At 42.8% G+C, this 14400-nt stretch overlaps 1 protein-coding gene across 20 annotated transcripts in view; it reads right to left on the minus strand.

Annotated features, from left to right (window-relative positions):
- Positions 1–14400, minus strand: part of LOC123940120 (LIM domain containing preferred translocation partner in lipoma) — a 660801-nt gene that overhangs the window by 7294 nt on the left and 639107 nt on the right. For all 20 annotated transcript variants that reach the window (XM_046002569.1, XM_046002568.1, XM_046002572.1 and 17 more), the window contains 2 exons: positions 8538–8716; positions 2550–2670 (listed from right to left, as the gene is read on the minus strand). In XM_046002569.1, coding sequence (XP_045858525.1) covers positions 2550–2670; positions 8538–8716 — 300 coding nt within the window. The remainder of the gene's footprint in view (positions 1–2549; positions 2671–8537; positions 8717–14400) is intronic.

Genomic DNA, 14400 nt, shown 5'->3' on the forward strand with positions numbered 1-14400 from the left:
GACAGTGCAGTATGGGAATGTGTTGGACCAGGAGCCGGCCCCTCCCGGGGGCACCCCGTAGCTCTGCCTTGGTGTCACTCAGAAGAGCTCCTGCGTGTCCAACTCACCAAGCCTTTGGGAAGATCAAAGAGGAAACTGGATGTGAATGTACTTTGAAACAAATGCAGGGAGCACCCAAGCTGGGAAGGATCAAAGGAACGTCCTACTGTCAATAACACCTCTGCAGCTCCATTTTGGAAAGTGACAAGTAACCGCCAAATGCTGGCCCTTACTTTGGGAGGACATGGAAGTTTCTTTGAAAAGAAAAATACAGGACTTCCTCTGGCCATACGTGGCCTTTGCTCACTTCAGCAGAAACTCTTCTAAAAGGCCAGCACCACCGCACACGCTCTGCTGCTGCTGTCTGCTAAGACAGTCAGGAGGTCACTGGGGCGGCCGTGCGCATGTGGCTAATAACGAAATGCAAGCTCAGAAAGGGCAGGGCTGACAAGCCCACAGCAGCAGCAGGGGCGGCAGGAGCCAGGCTGGCTCCCCAGAAGACGGCCTTGCCCAAATGAGCAGCCATCCTGCTGCTCTAGGGGCACCTGGCACACTGTGAGTAATGGAATTAAATGAACTCTTCTCATCGCAATAAAGAAAGAAGGGAATTTCATAAATGACATGGCCGTAAGCATTTAGTGAGCTGACCTCTACGGTCACCTGGACACCGTGAAGAGCCCAGAGTCAACCACAGTGTCGGCACCATCAATGCCTGGACTCTGGGAACCCAAAGGGGCCACCTGGGGTATGCAGTGCACCCTCCTCATTTCTATAGAGGGGAAGTGAGGAGCAGAAGGGATATGATCTCTCCAGGGTCAGGCAGTGTCCTAGACAGGACTAGAATGATGGTCTGCCCTCTTCTAATTCAGTGCTCTTCCCAGGCTATAGCATTGTTTTGTAAACAAACAAACAAAAAACCAACTTCACAAGCCTTTAAAGCAAACTGAATTTGTACTGCTCTCATTCCATTGGGAAGGAGAAAAGACACCTTTATGCAACTCTGGGCACAAAACCCCAGGTCATTTAAGGTCAAAGCCTATTGGTATGCATAGCAAGTGTGTGGGCAGTGTTGGGAAGCTTTCCTTCTTTAAGCCTCAGTTTCTCCTTCTGTAAAATGACCTCAAAGGCATCTATCAGCTTTTTCACACTTATGAATCAGGTCGGTTTTAAGGCTGGAGGTGGCTGTTCCTCCACAGTCATAAAATCCGGCATGAAAGCTGGTAGATTACCTTTTCTCATGTTAAGGACACAGAGACAGATGCAGCTTGGGCTCTAGGGCAAAGCAAAGAACCCCACATCAATCAGGTGGTGGGTTTCAGCAGGAGCAGTGAGTGGATTGAACACAGTCCTAGAGAGCCAGGGGAGGCCCCGTCCCCGGTGTCTTGGGAAGATCACCCAGTGGGACTAGATTAACCAACGGGCGAGGGTGTGGTGGTGAGGCAGTTCAGACTCTCCTTCCCAGAGGGAAGAAGGAGCTGGTAAATACCGTCCTCAGATGAGCTAGTAGAAAACAAGAAAATGGCTTCAAAGAGGGGGCTCTGCGTAACTAGAACCAGGATAAGAAAACATTTAAAAATCACTTCCTGGGGGGCGCCTGAGTGGCTCAGTGGGATAAAGCCTCTGCCTTGGGCTCAGGTCATGATCCCAGAGTTCTGGGATCGATTCCCACATCGGGCTCTCTGCTTGGTAGGGAGCCTGCTTCCTCCTCTCTCTGCCTGCCTCTCTGCCTACTTGTGATCGCTGTCTGTCAAATAAACAAATAAAATCTTTAAAAAAAAAAAATCACTTCCTGAATGTAGTGCCCTTTTGATACTCAGATTGTAAGGGAAGGACTTGTGTCCTTTGCTGTAGAAATGACTACATGTCCCTTGGGCAAGAAGGCTTCCTTGTCATTTTCAGCCTGGATTATGAGCCTCTTATGTGTGTACCCACAGCACCTGTGCGTACCTCCGTGGGGCCCTTAGCAGCCGCCTGACCTGACCTGACCTGACCGCCTGTTGTATGCGCTCAGTCAGTGCCTGTAACTCAACCAATCTCTGTGACTTGGAGCATCAAGCTCCTACTGCTTTGAGACGAGTGAATTTTCCTCCTTTCTCCTGAGTGAGGATGACTCTTCTGTCCCACAGAAGTATCAGAGCCATGGTTAAAGAGCAGTGTAACAGTAATAATTATAGTAACAAGAATACCATTTGTCCCTAATTTAGCACTTTGTGATTTACAATGTCCTTTAATACCCAGTTTTGCATTTTAGTCACTCAGCCAAATCTGCAGAGGTTCCTAAGGATTTGGGTCCTTTTCACAGGTGGGGAAATTGAGACTGAGCGGTGAAGTGACTTACCCAATGTCGCTAGCATTAAATGAGGGCCTAAGATCTAAAACCCAAATCCTGTGAACACAGGCATCAGCGGGCTTTTCCAGCTTGAATAATTGCTGTATTTGCAAAAACCCAGCTCCGCTGGGCCTTTCCATGCCTGCCATGCACTGACGGGGGTGGGGTGCTGACCACAGACCTCACAGCGGTAGCAATGAACGTGGAAATCGCGATCCAGAGCCACAATCCGGACAGTCTCCTCCTGGCCTGGGGCTGGCATGATAGGCTCCTTGCACACAGAACATCGGGGGGCAAATTTCCTGTAAATGGAGACATAGGTCTGGTTAGATGTTGAGGATAGACACTGACCAATGGGGGAGACCCGGAAGTGAAAAGAAAAGGAGTTAGCGAAGGGTCAGGACATCTGCTGTCATCTTGTGTGACCTTGAGCAAGTCACTTTCCTTCTCTGGGTCTGCTTCCTCAGCTATAAGGGATTTAGACTTGGTGATTTGTGGAGGTCCTTCTAGACAAGAACATTGTGATATTTGGTGAGGTGGGAAGTTAGTGCATGAAGTGCGTCTAGGAGCTCCTGGCCACTTTATGGGTGACATGAAGTTCGCTGGTGGATAGACTGCAAACACAGACCCTGGGCTAGGGAAGAGGCCTGGGGCCCTTACTTGTTTCCTTTGCTTGACTTTGTCTTGCTTGACTTTTTGCTTCTAGACTTGTGTACTTGTTCCCCAGGCCCTACACAAATATTCTGAGGTTGGTAACTGTGTCATTCCCACTTACTAGAGTCTCTTTCTCTCAAACTGAGCTCTAGGAATTAACACAAGAAACCTCAACTACACACCTTGTCGAAATAGCACAGGGTAGCCAGTCTGAATACACCGAACTTGACACCAAACTCACTATGACCAAGTCTGCACTTCCTACGTTTCAGTTGTGTTAAACTCTGGTTTAAAAAGAAAAAAAGTTCCAAAGCCATCAAGTTCTTTATTTTTTTTTTCTTTAAGATTTTATTCATTTATTTGAAAGAGAGAGAAATCACAAGCAGGAAGAGAGAGAGAGGGGGAAGCAGGCTTCCCACTGAGCAGAGAGCCCAATGCGGGGCTCAATCCCAAGACCCTGAGATCATGACCTGAGCTGAAGACAGAGGCTTAACCCACTGAGCCACCCAGGTGCCTCAAGTTCTTTATTCTTTAGAGGGTCTTAGCACTTCCAAAAGGTGTAAACACTTACACGTGTAGATACGCATACAGGTACATGTGCTTTTGAGACTAATTGTTGGTGAGGAATCCTACTACTTCCTGATCTCTTAATATTCCTTAATACGACCGACGGCCCTAAAATTTATCTCTCATAACAGATTAAGAGGCTGCAAATACAGGCTGTGCATTCATCTGGATCTCCTGGAAATTAGGTGTGGCATTTGGGAAGGTGTGAAACGAGACATGATTTGAAATGGTCATGGATTAAAAACCAAAGAGATGGAGGGAAAAAAAAAAGGACAGACTGAGCAAGCCGGGTTTTTCATGGTAATGGTTTTGAGATTAATGACGTTAAAATTTATCTATTTGTAGTGAGACTTAAAAAGAAATAATGATAGTAATCTAATACTTTGCAGAGCACTTTATGGTTGTCAAAGCATTTTTACATACATTATACTCTATATGTACATATTAATTTTCTTGGCAGCACCCAAAAAGCATCTGTGTGGCTGCAATCTAAATAAATATGAATTAAGCAGCAGATCAATTGATTGCTATGAAAGAAAAATTAAAAGGATCATGGTACAACTGTAGCAGTAATCAGAGTTGTTATAATTGGCATTTTATGCGAGAAATTTACACCCAGTGGTAAAAAAAAAAAAAATATGCTTTGGACTACCTGATTATTTTTGAATCTGGGTCACCAGTAGTGAAATAAGCAGGCTTCTGGAATCCAGTGTGCAGACGTTCCTTTCCCCACGCCCATTGAGACTGTATATAGTCTGTGAGGTCAGAAGCATGTCTTGGTCCATCACTGAATTGTGAACCTGCTCCTTTTTCCTCAGCCACAATCACTTACGTCTTTAGGATAAACTATCTTTCACTGAATTTGCCTATTTTAGTAGTAATTGTTTGCACATCTTTGGGGACCACTGAACTGAGTTTCCAGCTGGTAGGTTTTGCTCCGTCTCTGAATTTCCGGAAACAACTCCTACGACCAGGGCAGACAACAGATTTTCAGGCTCTAGCTAATGAAATGAAGTGTCTGCCATATTGCTCTATAAAAAGATGTTACTTGGAGCTTCATGTTCAACCTCAAGGTCCTTCCTCTTCAGAACGGCATAAAGTGTATTCTCGCTGAGTCATGATTCCTTCCTACCAATTGGCCTCATTTCCATGATAGGAAAAAACAAAAGGAAGAGACAGGAAGTAGTTTCCACAGTCCCCACAGTGTTCTTTGGCCAGCATTTTGAAGACTTTTCTAAATCCCAGGTGGTCTGTTTCAAGGCTCAGCTCACTAAGCAGACAATAATAATAATAATAATAATAATAATAAAAAATGTGAGGAAAAAAACACTTTTGATGGTTCAAACAGCTACCATATATCGTGTGCTGATTATGTGCCAAGCCTTGTTAAGCACTCTGTGCACTTGACCTCATTTTTTTACTGACAGCAACATTATGAAGAAATAGTTTTTTTTGTTTTTGTTTTTGTTTTTTATCATTTCTGCTTCACAGCCACAGGAGCCAAGGCTCAGAGCAGGCCGGTCTTCATCATCTTTATCCTGGCACATTTCTGGCAATCAACAAACGGGTGCTGATTAGACAAATAAGTGGATGGGTGTAATGTCTCTGATAAGAAAGCACAGATAGTGAAATAAAGGATCAACGCAATGAAAGGGTCAGCTAAATAACCCGGCTTTTCTGAGTTCACTGTCCTGGCACTGGGAATACAGAAATAAACTAGGGCTCCAGCAGTCCTACTGGTGAGGGACTTCTATATATTTCTGCATTTGTTCTATTAGTCGAGATGTACACATCCTGTCATATTGCAAAAATGCAATATGTAAAGATATGTAAAACTGGGTGTGTGTATGTATATTCTTTATTACTAACCAGGCTACGGTTAATTACTAGGTATACCCGATTTACAAAATTCTACAGAACATAGACAGATAGAAATTCATACAGGGTAGGGAGGGGTTGAGGTCAGGCAACTGTTCTCAGAGGAGGTGGTAAATGAGCTAGGGCTTGAAAGATGGCTATTTAAGTGAAATGCAAAAGTGTGTATAGTGTCTGTAGTGTGTGTGTGTGTGTGTGGATGAGGGTGGATACAGTCAGTTTGCCAGGGAACTAGTTTGAGCAGTCATCTGAAATAACATATGGGAAAAGAGTGGGTAGACCTAATGGGATGGAGGACTTGGGCCAACCTTGACTGAAGGTAGTTATGCAGGGGATGGCCCATTTACAAGGCCTCAAAAATAGTATTTGGGAAGCTTATTTCTCACTGTGCAGTCCAAGACCACCGGGGAGCTTGTCAGAAATGCAGAATTGTATGTAGGTCCCACCCCAGACCCACTGAATTAGAATTTGCAGTTTAACAAGATCCCTAGGTGACTTGTAAGCACATTAACATTTGGGAAGCACTGGTTTAGAAGACAGGATGCTAAGCAGGTGAGATGAATCCCTTCTCATGGGCCTTCTGCATCTCACAGTGACTTCCACTCCCAGGCTGCTCTAGTTACAGCCAAGCAAACCCTCCATGAATTAGAGAAGCCCTTCCTCACTTTGAGCCCTTCTTTATTCCTGAGTTGTTCCTGCTGTCAGGAATCTCCATTTCTCACTTAAAATGCTCTTCAAATTCTGCCTCCAGAAGCCTCCCAGATCTCAGGGCCAAGTAATCTTCTCTGACTCTGGCAGCTCAAGCTTTTGCCTCTGCCTGTCTCATTGTGTCTGGTCCCTTCTGCCTGATATCACACACACTCTGTGCTTATTCTCCCCCTCTTCCTGGCAAGCTCCTTGCTGACAGGGGCTTTTCTCTCTGTGTCTGTGCATTTTCTACCCCTGCAATTTCTCTCCTTGGATCTCTCTCCTTTAGCACTGAGCACATAGAGGGCTCTTTGTAGACGTGGTTGAATTGAATTGAAAGATACCTCCTAAAAGCTCATAGAGTGACACCAAGAATCAAGGCCGCCCAAAACAGTCTGCAGAAGGAGGTTGTATCCCCCCCGTGTACTCTCTCGTTAGCCTGGCAATGCCTACCCTGGGTGGGGCTTTTAGCTGCTTTGTGTTCTAGTACTTTCAAGGCTCACAAACAGAGTTCTGTAAAATGTATCTCTAATTTTCCTTTGGGAAATGGTGAAAAGATCAAAAAGCTTTCCCCGCTACATACCTGCCAATCATCCAGACAACATTATTTTTAAAAAAATAATCTGTGTCTTAACATGCCATTGAATTGGCGGTGGAGCTGGGGGCTCAGAGATGGTTCTTCCCTTTTAGCTGCTAAGACTGCTTGTCTGGAGTGTTCAGACCCACACACTTATGTCACCAGTCCCAAGTCTCTAATTATGCTCCTCACTCTTAGAAATGAAAGATAAATGGCAGAGATATAAACTTCCATTTGTCAGAACTGATTTCCTGTTTTAATTGGGGGGTGTAATAGATCCGTCTTTTCCAAGCAACAGAAACATGTGTGCTCTGATTACATCTACCCGTCCTCCTTGGATTAGGGTACGTCCAAGAAAGGAGAGAAACCGTGACAGAAACACACTCCCCATTGGTATCTTTTTACTTCCCTTAAATAGATGCAGGTTTTTTTTTTTTAAATGTGTAATTACAAGCTAAAAATATCAATAATGTGAAGTACAATTTATGCTGTGACTGCCCTTTCAAAGTGAGCCCTTACTTGTCTAATTCAGGTGGAGAATTCCTGCCTCTGGGGTTTTTTTTTTTTAATTCATTCAGCCTCACGTCTTTTGGTGAGGTTTTTCAATTTCTTTGCTACTTGGAAAGTGGTCAGGAAATTCACTTTTAAAATAGAGGAGTCTCAGGTCCCCAAACTGCCTGTGGCAAGTTCCTCCTGATTGTTGACAATTAACAAAGCGGTGAAAATTAACCCACAAGACTACACATCTGGAGGTCATAAAATGGAGACCCAAACTGGGGAGTCACGTGAGCTTTAGCTCTGGGAGAGCTTCAGACTGTCCTCAAAGACCCAGACTGCCCAGCAAGGGAGCCAGAAAGCCTCTGTGCCAGCAGCTTGTAGATCTCCACTGTGGCTTTTGTATCATTTCTAAATATATGCAGCAGATCTCATCAACCAATCAGCTAACTAAGAAAGGGGCCAAATAAACAGAAGCAAAACACAAAATTGTACAATTGTCAAGAAAACCCCAGCTATGACAGAGGAAGGAGGGCCCGACGAATGAGAAAACTGAATAAGGACACATTTTTTCCAGGCCCATGAGTAAGTGGTCTTGACCTTGAGAGTCGACTTCCTAATCTTCCTCCAAAGACTCCACAAGCCCACATTCATTAATGCTATTAGAAAGTGTCCTGAGGAAGAGAAAGCCTGGGTCGGGAAACAGGTTATGGGACGATGTGAATGTGTTGCTAATGACAGGAAAATGACCCCAAAATGTGAGGGGCTTGCACCAGGAAGAGGGAGTGAACTGTTCTGTGTCCACTGCCATCTCCATATTACCCCCTCTCTGAAGACTGGCAAAGATATAAAGGACAGCTCTAGAGAGAACCTTGGACTGTCACACCTGGGGAGCTTTAAGACAGGCTCTGTTCTAATGAGCAGACTGAAAAGCTCTAAGACATTCAGCAATTTGTCCACTGTAACGCATCTTGCTCATGTATAGGCCAGGGAAGTCTACCTTAGGATCCTTCCTCTTTCCAATACGCATATTCTGCAGCTGAGTCAACTGTTCTTAGTATCAGAGCCGCACAAAGATGTGACAGATCAGCCCCAGGGCAGCCTGTGGGCAGGAACAAAGCTGGAGGACAGCTGGATTAACTGATACCCATTCCTGCATTAGGAGAGGGGGATAAACAAGCCCTTCTTAAGGTCCCACCAAATCCTGGAATTCTACAGTTTTGACAGAGGAGAACGGATGGCCCAGATATGAGGCTGTGAGAACAGAATCCAGAGGGGACTGGCAGGCTCGAGGGAACAGATCAGACCACCTACTTGTGGAAGTCCTCGATGCAGTGAATGAGGCCACCAGCGTCCACGGTGAATGGGATCCCATCAAGGCTGCGGTGGCACATCACACAGGTAAAGCAGTGAGGATGATAGGCCTTCCCGGTGGCTCGCAGAATCCGCTCCATGATGGGCTTGGAGCACACGCTGCACTGCTCCAGGGTATTCTGGGGAGGGCAAGAGACAAGCCAGTGTCAGGTTGCAACTTGCAGAGCTCCATGTATGTAGTCCCTTACAGCATGACCAACATCTTACAGACACATTGGCTCGTGTGCCTATCACAGGACCTGGGAGAAGGCAGAGTGCGTATCAAGGAAACACGTACAATAGATCAAGTGTCTTTTTTGAATTCACGCAGGGAGGTGGTGGCAAATCTAGGATTTAGAACACATGTCTTCTGACTTCTCTCCCTTTTCTACCACTACTGCAGGGTTGATGGCAAATGTTCCTGTGAAGGCACAGAGAGTAAGTATTTCCGGGTTTGGTGCAGCATTTCAGTTCTGCTGTCATAGGGTGGAAGCAGCTGTAAACAGTACTAAGCAGATGGGCATGACCGTGTTCCAATAAAGCTTTATTTACAAAAGCAGGCTGGAGTTAGCTCACAGCTGTAGTTTTTGGACCCCTGAACTACATAACCCAGGTTTTCCGCTGGAAGAACACGTGACTATTCTGAAACCGATTAGTCATCAAAAACCTGGTAGGGTCACCAAGGACCTTAAGATTTCATAGTGGTCTTCCTGGTGATGGACACACACAGAGCATGCCAGGTGCAGAGCCCCATCAGAGCCCATCATCAATGAGGCTACTGATTACTCTAAGCCTTGATTCAACCACCACCTCCAAGTTCAGTGCTGTGAACTCTTGATAGAAATGTTGAATCTAGAGGGGCTCCTGTTATGGTAAGTGAATTATGATAGTCAATTTCTCTGGCTTAAAAAATATGCTGAACTTTAAAAATGAAAAACAACAACGCTCCCACAAAAGGATACCACATATTGAGTCAGGACTCCAAAAGATTGATAAAACTGGCTATTAACTTTCTATCTTCCCTAGAATCCCATGCTGTCTTACCAAACAACTATGTTTCCCATGTAATATGCTATATTCCAAGTGAGATGTCTGGACTGATGGGGAGTTTGCAATCCAGAATAAACCTGGGATGGGGCTCATTAGAAAGATGCAGAACTGGAATTGCCCTCTCACCACAAGAACCTAGAAATGCCTGTAGGCATCAGTGCTCATGTCTCCACCACAGCAACAGTCTCTGACTGGCTTCCTTGTTTGCATCTCTCCTCCTATAACACTATAACTCCTATAACGCTATAACTCCCTATCCCCAAAATGATTTTTGTTTCCTTTCTAAAACGAATGTCACATTGCTGCTACCAAAAATTTCTATGGCTCTACAATGTGAAAAGCCCTCATTCCTCACCTGACATCCAACCTCCATTTCTAGGGTCAGGTTTTCCTAATGTCTCAGACTGCTCAGTCTTATTCAAACCTGTAGGAAACTCCCATACTTCTGTGCATAGGCTAATGCCAAGTATGAACCACAGTTTGTCATTTTGCCCTCTCAAGGTACAGATCAGAAGGCAACTTGCCAGTGAAGCCTTCCTGGATGCCTTCATTTGCAGTCAACACCTTCGTCCTCTACCCTTCCCAAGCACTTAATTAAAATTGCTTATAGTATTACATTGTCCACTGTATTAAAATTATTTGTGGAGCGCCTGCGTGGCTCAGTCAGTTAAGCTTTTGTCCTTGGCTTAGGTCATGATACCAGGGTCCTGGGATCAAGTCCCCCATCGGACCCTTTGCTTCTCCCTCTGCCTGCTGCTCCCCTCTGCTTGTGCTTGCTCAGTCTCTCTCTCTGACAAATAAATAAATGAAGTCTTAAAAAAGTGATCTGCACAGTTGTGCAAACTAATTTCTTTAAGGGAAGGGGCCATGTCTTTCTTTTTAAAGTTTAAAATTTTAACTCCAGGGCAGTTGACATAGTGTTATATTAGTTTCAGGCGTACAATATAGTGATTCAATGATTCTATCTATCACAGTGATTCTATATCACACAGTGCTCATCATGATAAGTGAATTCTTTAAAAAAAAAGATTTTATTTATTTATTTGACAGGCAGAGATCACAAGTAGGCAGAGGCAGGCAGAGAGAGAAAGAAGCAGGCTCCCTGCTGAGCAGAGGGCCCCATGCGGGGCTCAATCTCAGGACCCTGGGATCATGACCTGAGCTGAAGGCAGAGGCTTTAACCCACTGAGCCACCCAGGTGCCCTGATAAGTGAATTCTTAATCCCTGTCACCTATTTCACCCATCCCCCTAACCCAACTCGCCTCTGGTAACCATCAGTCTTTTCTCTAGAGTTAAGGGTCTTGTTTCTTGGTTTCTTACTTTCTTTCCCTTTGTTCATTTGCTCCATTTCTTAAATTCCACATATGGTATTTGTTATTCTTTCACTGTCTTATGTTTCTTAGTATTATACACTCTAACTTCATCTATGTTGCTACAAATGGCAAGATTTCATTCCTTTTTTGTGGCTGAGTAATATTCCAGTGTGTGTGTGTGTGTGTGTGTGTGTGTGTGTGTGTGTGTGTGTGTATCTATACACACACACCATATCTTCATTATCCATTCATTTATTGGTGGACTTGGGGGGTGGCTTCCGTAATTTGGCCGTTGTAAACAATGCTACAGTAAACATGTGGAATCACGTACCCTTTCAAACTGGTGTTTTTGTATTTTTTGGGTAAAAACTCAATAGTGTGCTACTGGATCTCAGGATAGTTCTTATTTTTAACTTTTTGAGGACCTTCTCTACTATTTTTGATAGTTGCCACACCAGTGTGCATTCTAACCAATAATGCACAAGGGTCCCCTTTTCTCCAAATCTTTGCCAATGCATGTTGTTTTTTGTGTTTTCAATTTTTAGCCATTCTGATAAGTTTAGAATTGCATTTCCCTGATGGTAAGTGATGTTGAGTATCTTTTCTGTCTGAATATATTCTTTGGAGCAATGTCTGTTTTTGCCTTCTGCCCATTTATTAATTGGATTAGTGTGTGCACGTTTGTGTGTATGTTGGGTTGTATACTTTATGTATTTTGGATACTAACCCTTTATTGGATATGTTCATTTGCAAATATCTTCTCATCTTTAGTAGGTTGTCTTTTAGTTTTGCTGATTGTTTCCTTCGCTGTGGAAGGAAGCTTTTTATTTTGATATAGTCCTAATAGCTTATTTTTGCTTTTATTTTTCTTGCCTCAGGAGACATATCTAGAAAAATGTTGCTATGGCCAATATCGGAGGAATTACTGCCTATGCTCTCTTCTAGGATTTTTATGGTTTCAGGTCTCACATTTAGGTCTTTAATCGATTTTGAGTGTATATTTGTGTATGGTATAAGAAAGTGGTCTAGTTTCATTCTTTTGCATGTAGCAATTTTCCCAATACCACTTGAAGAGACTTTTTGAAGAGACGTTTCCCACTGCATATTCCTGCCTTTGAAGAGACTTTCTCACTACATGTTCCTGCTTTTTTGTCAAAGATTAATTGACCATGTACTTGTGGCTTTGTCTCTGGGCTTTCTATCCTGTTTCACTGATCTATGTGTCTATTTTTGTGCCGTACCATACTGTTCTGATTACTATAGTTCTGTGGTATAATTTGAAATCTGGAGCTGTGATAACTTCAACTTAGTTTTTTCTTTCTCGAGATTGCTGCTGCTGTTTGGGGTATTCTGTGGTTCCATATAAATTTTGGGATTTTTTTATTCTAGTTCTGTGAAAAATGCTGTTAGTACTTTGATAGGGATTGTATTAAATATGTAGATTGCTTTGGGTACCATGGACATTTAAAAATTTTTGTTTTTTCAATCCATGAGCATGGAATATCTTTCTATTTGTGTTATCTTGAGTTTCTTTCATCAGTGATGGAGTTTACAGAGTACAGGTTTTTTCTCCTTGGTTAAGTTTATTACTAGGTATTTCATTATTTTTGGTGCAATTGTAAATGGGTTGCTTTCTTAATTTCTCTGTCGCTTCCTTATTAGTATCTAGAAATACAATGGATTTCTGCATATTGATTTTGTACCCTGTGACCTTATGGAATTTATTTTTCAGTTCCAGTAGTGTTTTGGTCTTTAGGTCTTTCTATGTATGTAGTCCCATGTCATCTGCAAGTAGTCAAGGTTTTACTTCTTTCTTACCAATTTGGGTGTCTTTTCTTTTTCTTATCTGAGTGCTGTCACTAGAACTTCTAGTACTATGTTGAATAAAAGTGGCGAGAGTAGACATTGTAGTCTTGTTCCTGATATTAGGGGAAAAATTCCATTTTTTTTTTTTTTTTTTTTAAACCATTGAGTATGAGTTAGCTGTGGGTTTTTCATCTATTGACTTTACTATATTGAGGTATGTCCCCTCTAAGCCAACTTTTTTGAAGGTGTTTATCATGAATGTTGTACTTTATCAAATGCTTTTTCTGCATCTATCAAAATGAACATATAGTTTTTAATTTTTTGTTGTTGTTGTTGATGTGCTATATCACACTGATTGATTTGTGAATACTGAACCACTCTTGAAACCCAGGAATAAATTCCACTTGATCATAGTGCATGATTTTTTTTTTCATGAATTATTGGATTTAATTTGCTAATGTTTTGTTGAGGATTTTTACATTTGTGTTCATCAGTGATATTGGTCTGTAGTTTCCTTTGGGGGGGGTGGTGTTTTAATCTGGTTTTGGTATCAGAGTAATGCAGGCCTCGGAGACCATGTCTTAAGAATGTATTTTGAAGTCTCATACTATACCCAGGATCCCACCTGGAATAAAACTAACCCTAGGATGAATGTGTGCAAAAAGAATGAATGAAGGAATATTATTTACATCCTACCCGGACATTACTGGACTGGTTTGACTCTCCTGACTCTGGAATCCATCCCAAAATGAATTGGTAAATTCATCACCATCTTCTCCTCAAAGCTGTGGTTGTTGGAGGTTCTGAAATTGCTTAGTACGCCTCTGGTCACAGTCTAAACTCATGGAAACTATTAACCTATTTCCCCCCCATTTTGAAGTGGTGAAATTAAAATAGCAGAAGAACATAAGATGAAAGTCTGGAGAAAATGACCCTCTGGACAATGAGGGCCCTGCCTTTTCTCTGTCCTGGTGATCTGAGCTGATGTGGCTGCAAACTGTCTTCCCAGGGCTTGTGTTTTGCTCTTTGTGGCTTTTAACCATTTTTTTTTTTTTTTAAAGGCAGCCCTGTAATGGAATCGAACAAACCAGAGAATGTTTGACCAGAGAATGTTTTTGTTTGCACTGAGGCCTGGCTGCAAGATTTAGCCTATTTATTCAAAACCAGCAGCAGCATATAAGGGTGAGTCAGTTTCTAAGAAAAGACTTTATGGTCTCTGGAAGCACTGTTTAAAGGACAGGTAATCTGCACGTTTATGCTACAAAGGAAGGACAGTATAAAAGATACCTAAAGTGAGACAACTATAATACGCCTGCAAATCAGAAAATGAAGGTTTTAAGAATATGGCCAACTGGAAGCTTGGGCTAGCAAATGGTGGAGGAGGACATATAAAATGTCTCTAGCCAGTTCCCTTTACTGAACCTTTCTTCTTTCAGTCTCTAGCTGGTCCACTAGGAGCCGTAGACACATATTCTCTTTGAGGAAGCGTAAAGACTCTTCACCCTTACCATGTTAAGTGTAGTTACCATCTGTCATCATACAAAGTTATTACAGTATTATTGATTCTATATCCTGGGTTGTACTTTTCATCTCCATGACTTACTCATTTTATAACTAGAAGTTTGAATCATTATGTTGTGCACATGAAACTAAT

Source organism: Meles meles, chromosome 4 (assembly GCF_922984935.1).
Source record: "Meles meles chromosome 4, mMelMel3.1 paternal haplotype, whole genome shotgun sequence".
Taxonomy (NCBI): domain Eukaryota; kingdom Metazoa; phylum Chordata; class Mammalia; order Carnivora; family Mustelidae; genus Meles; species Meles meles.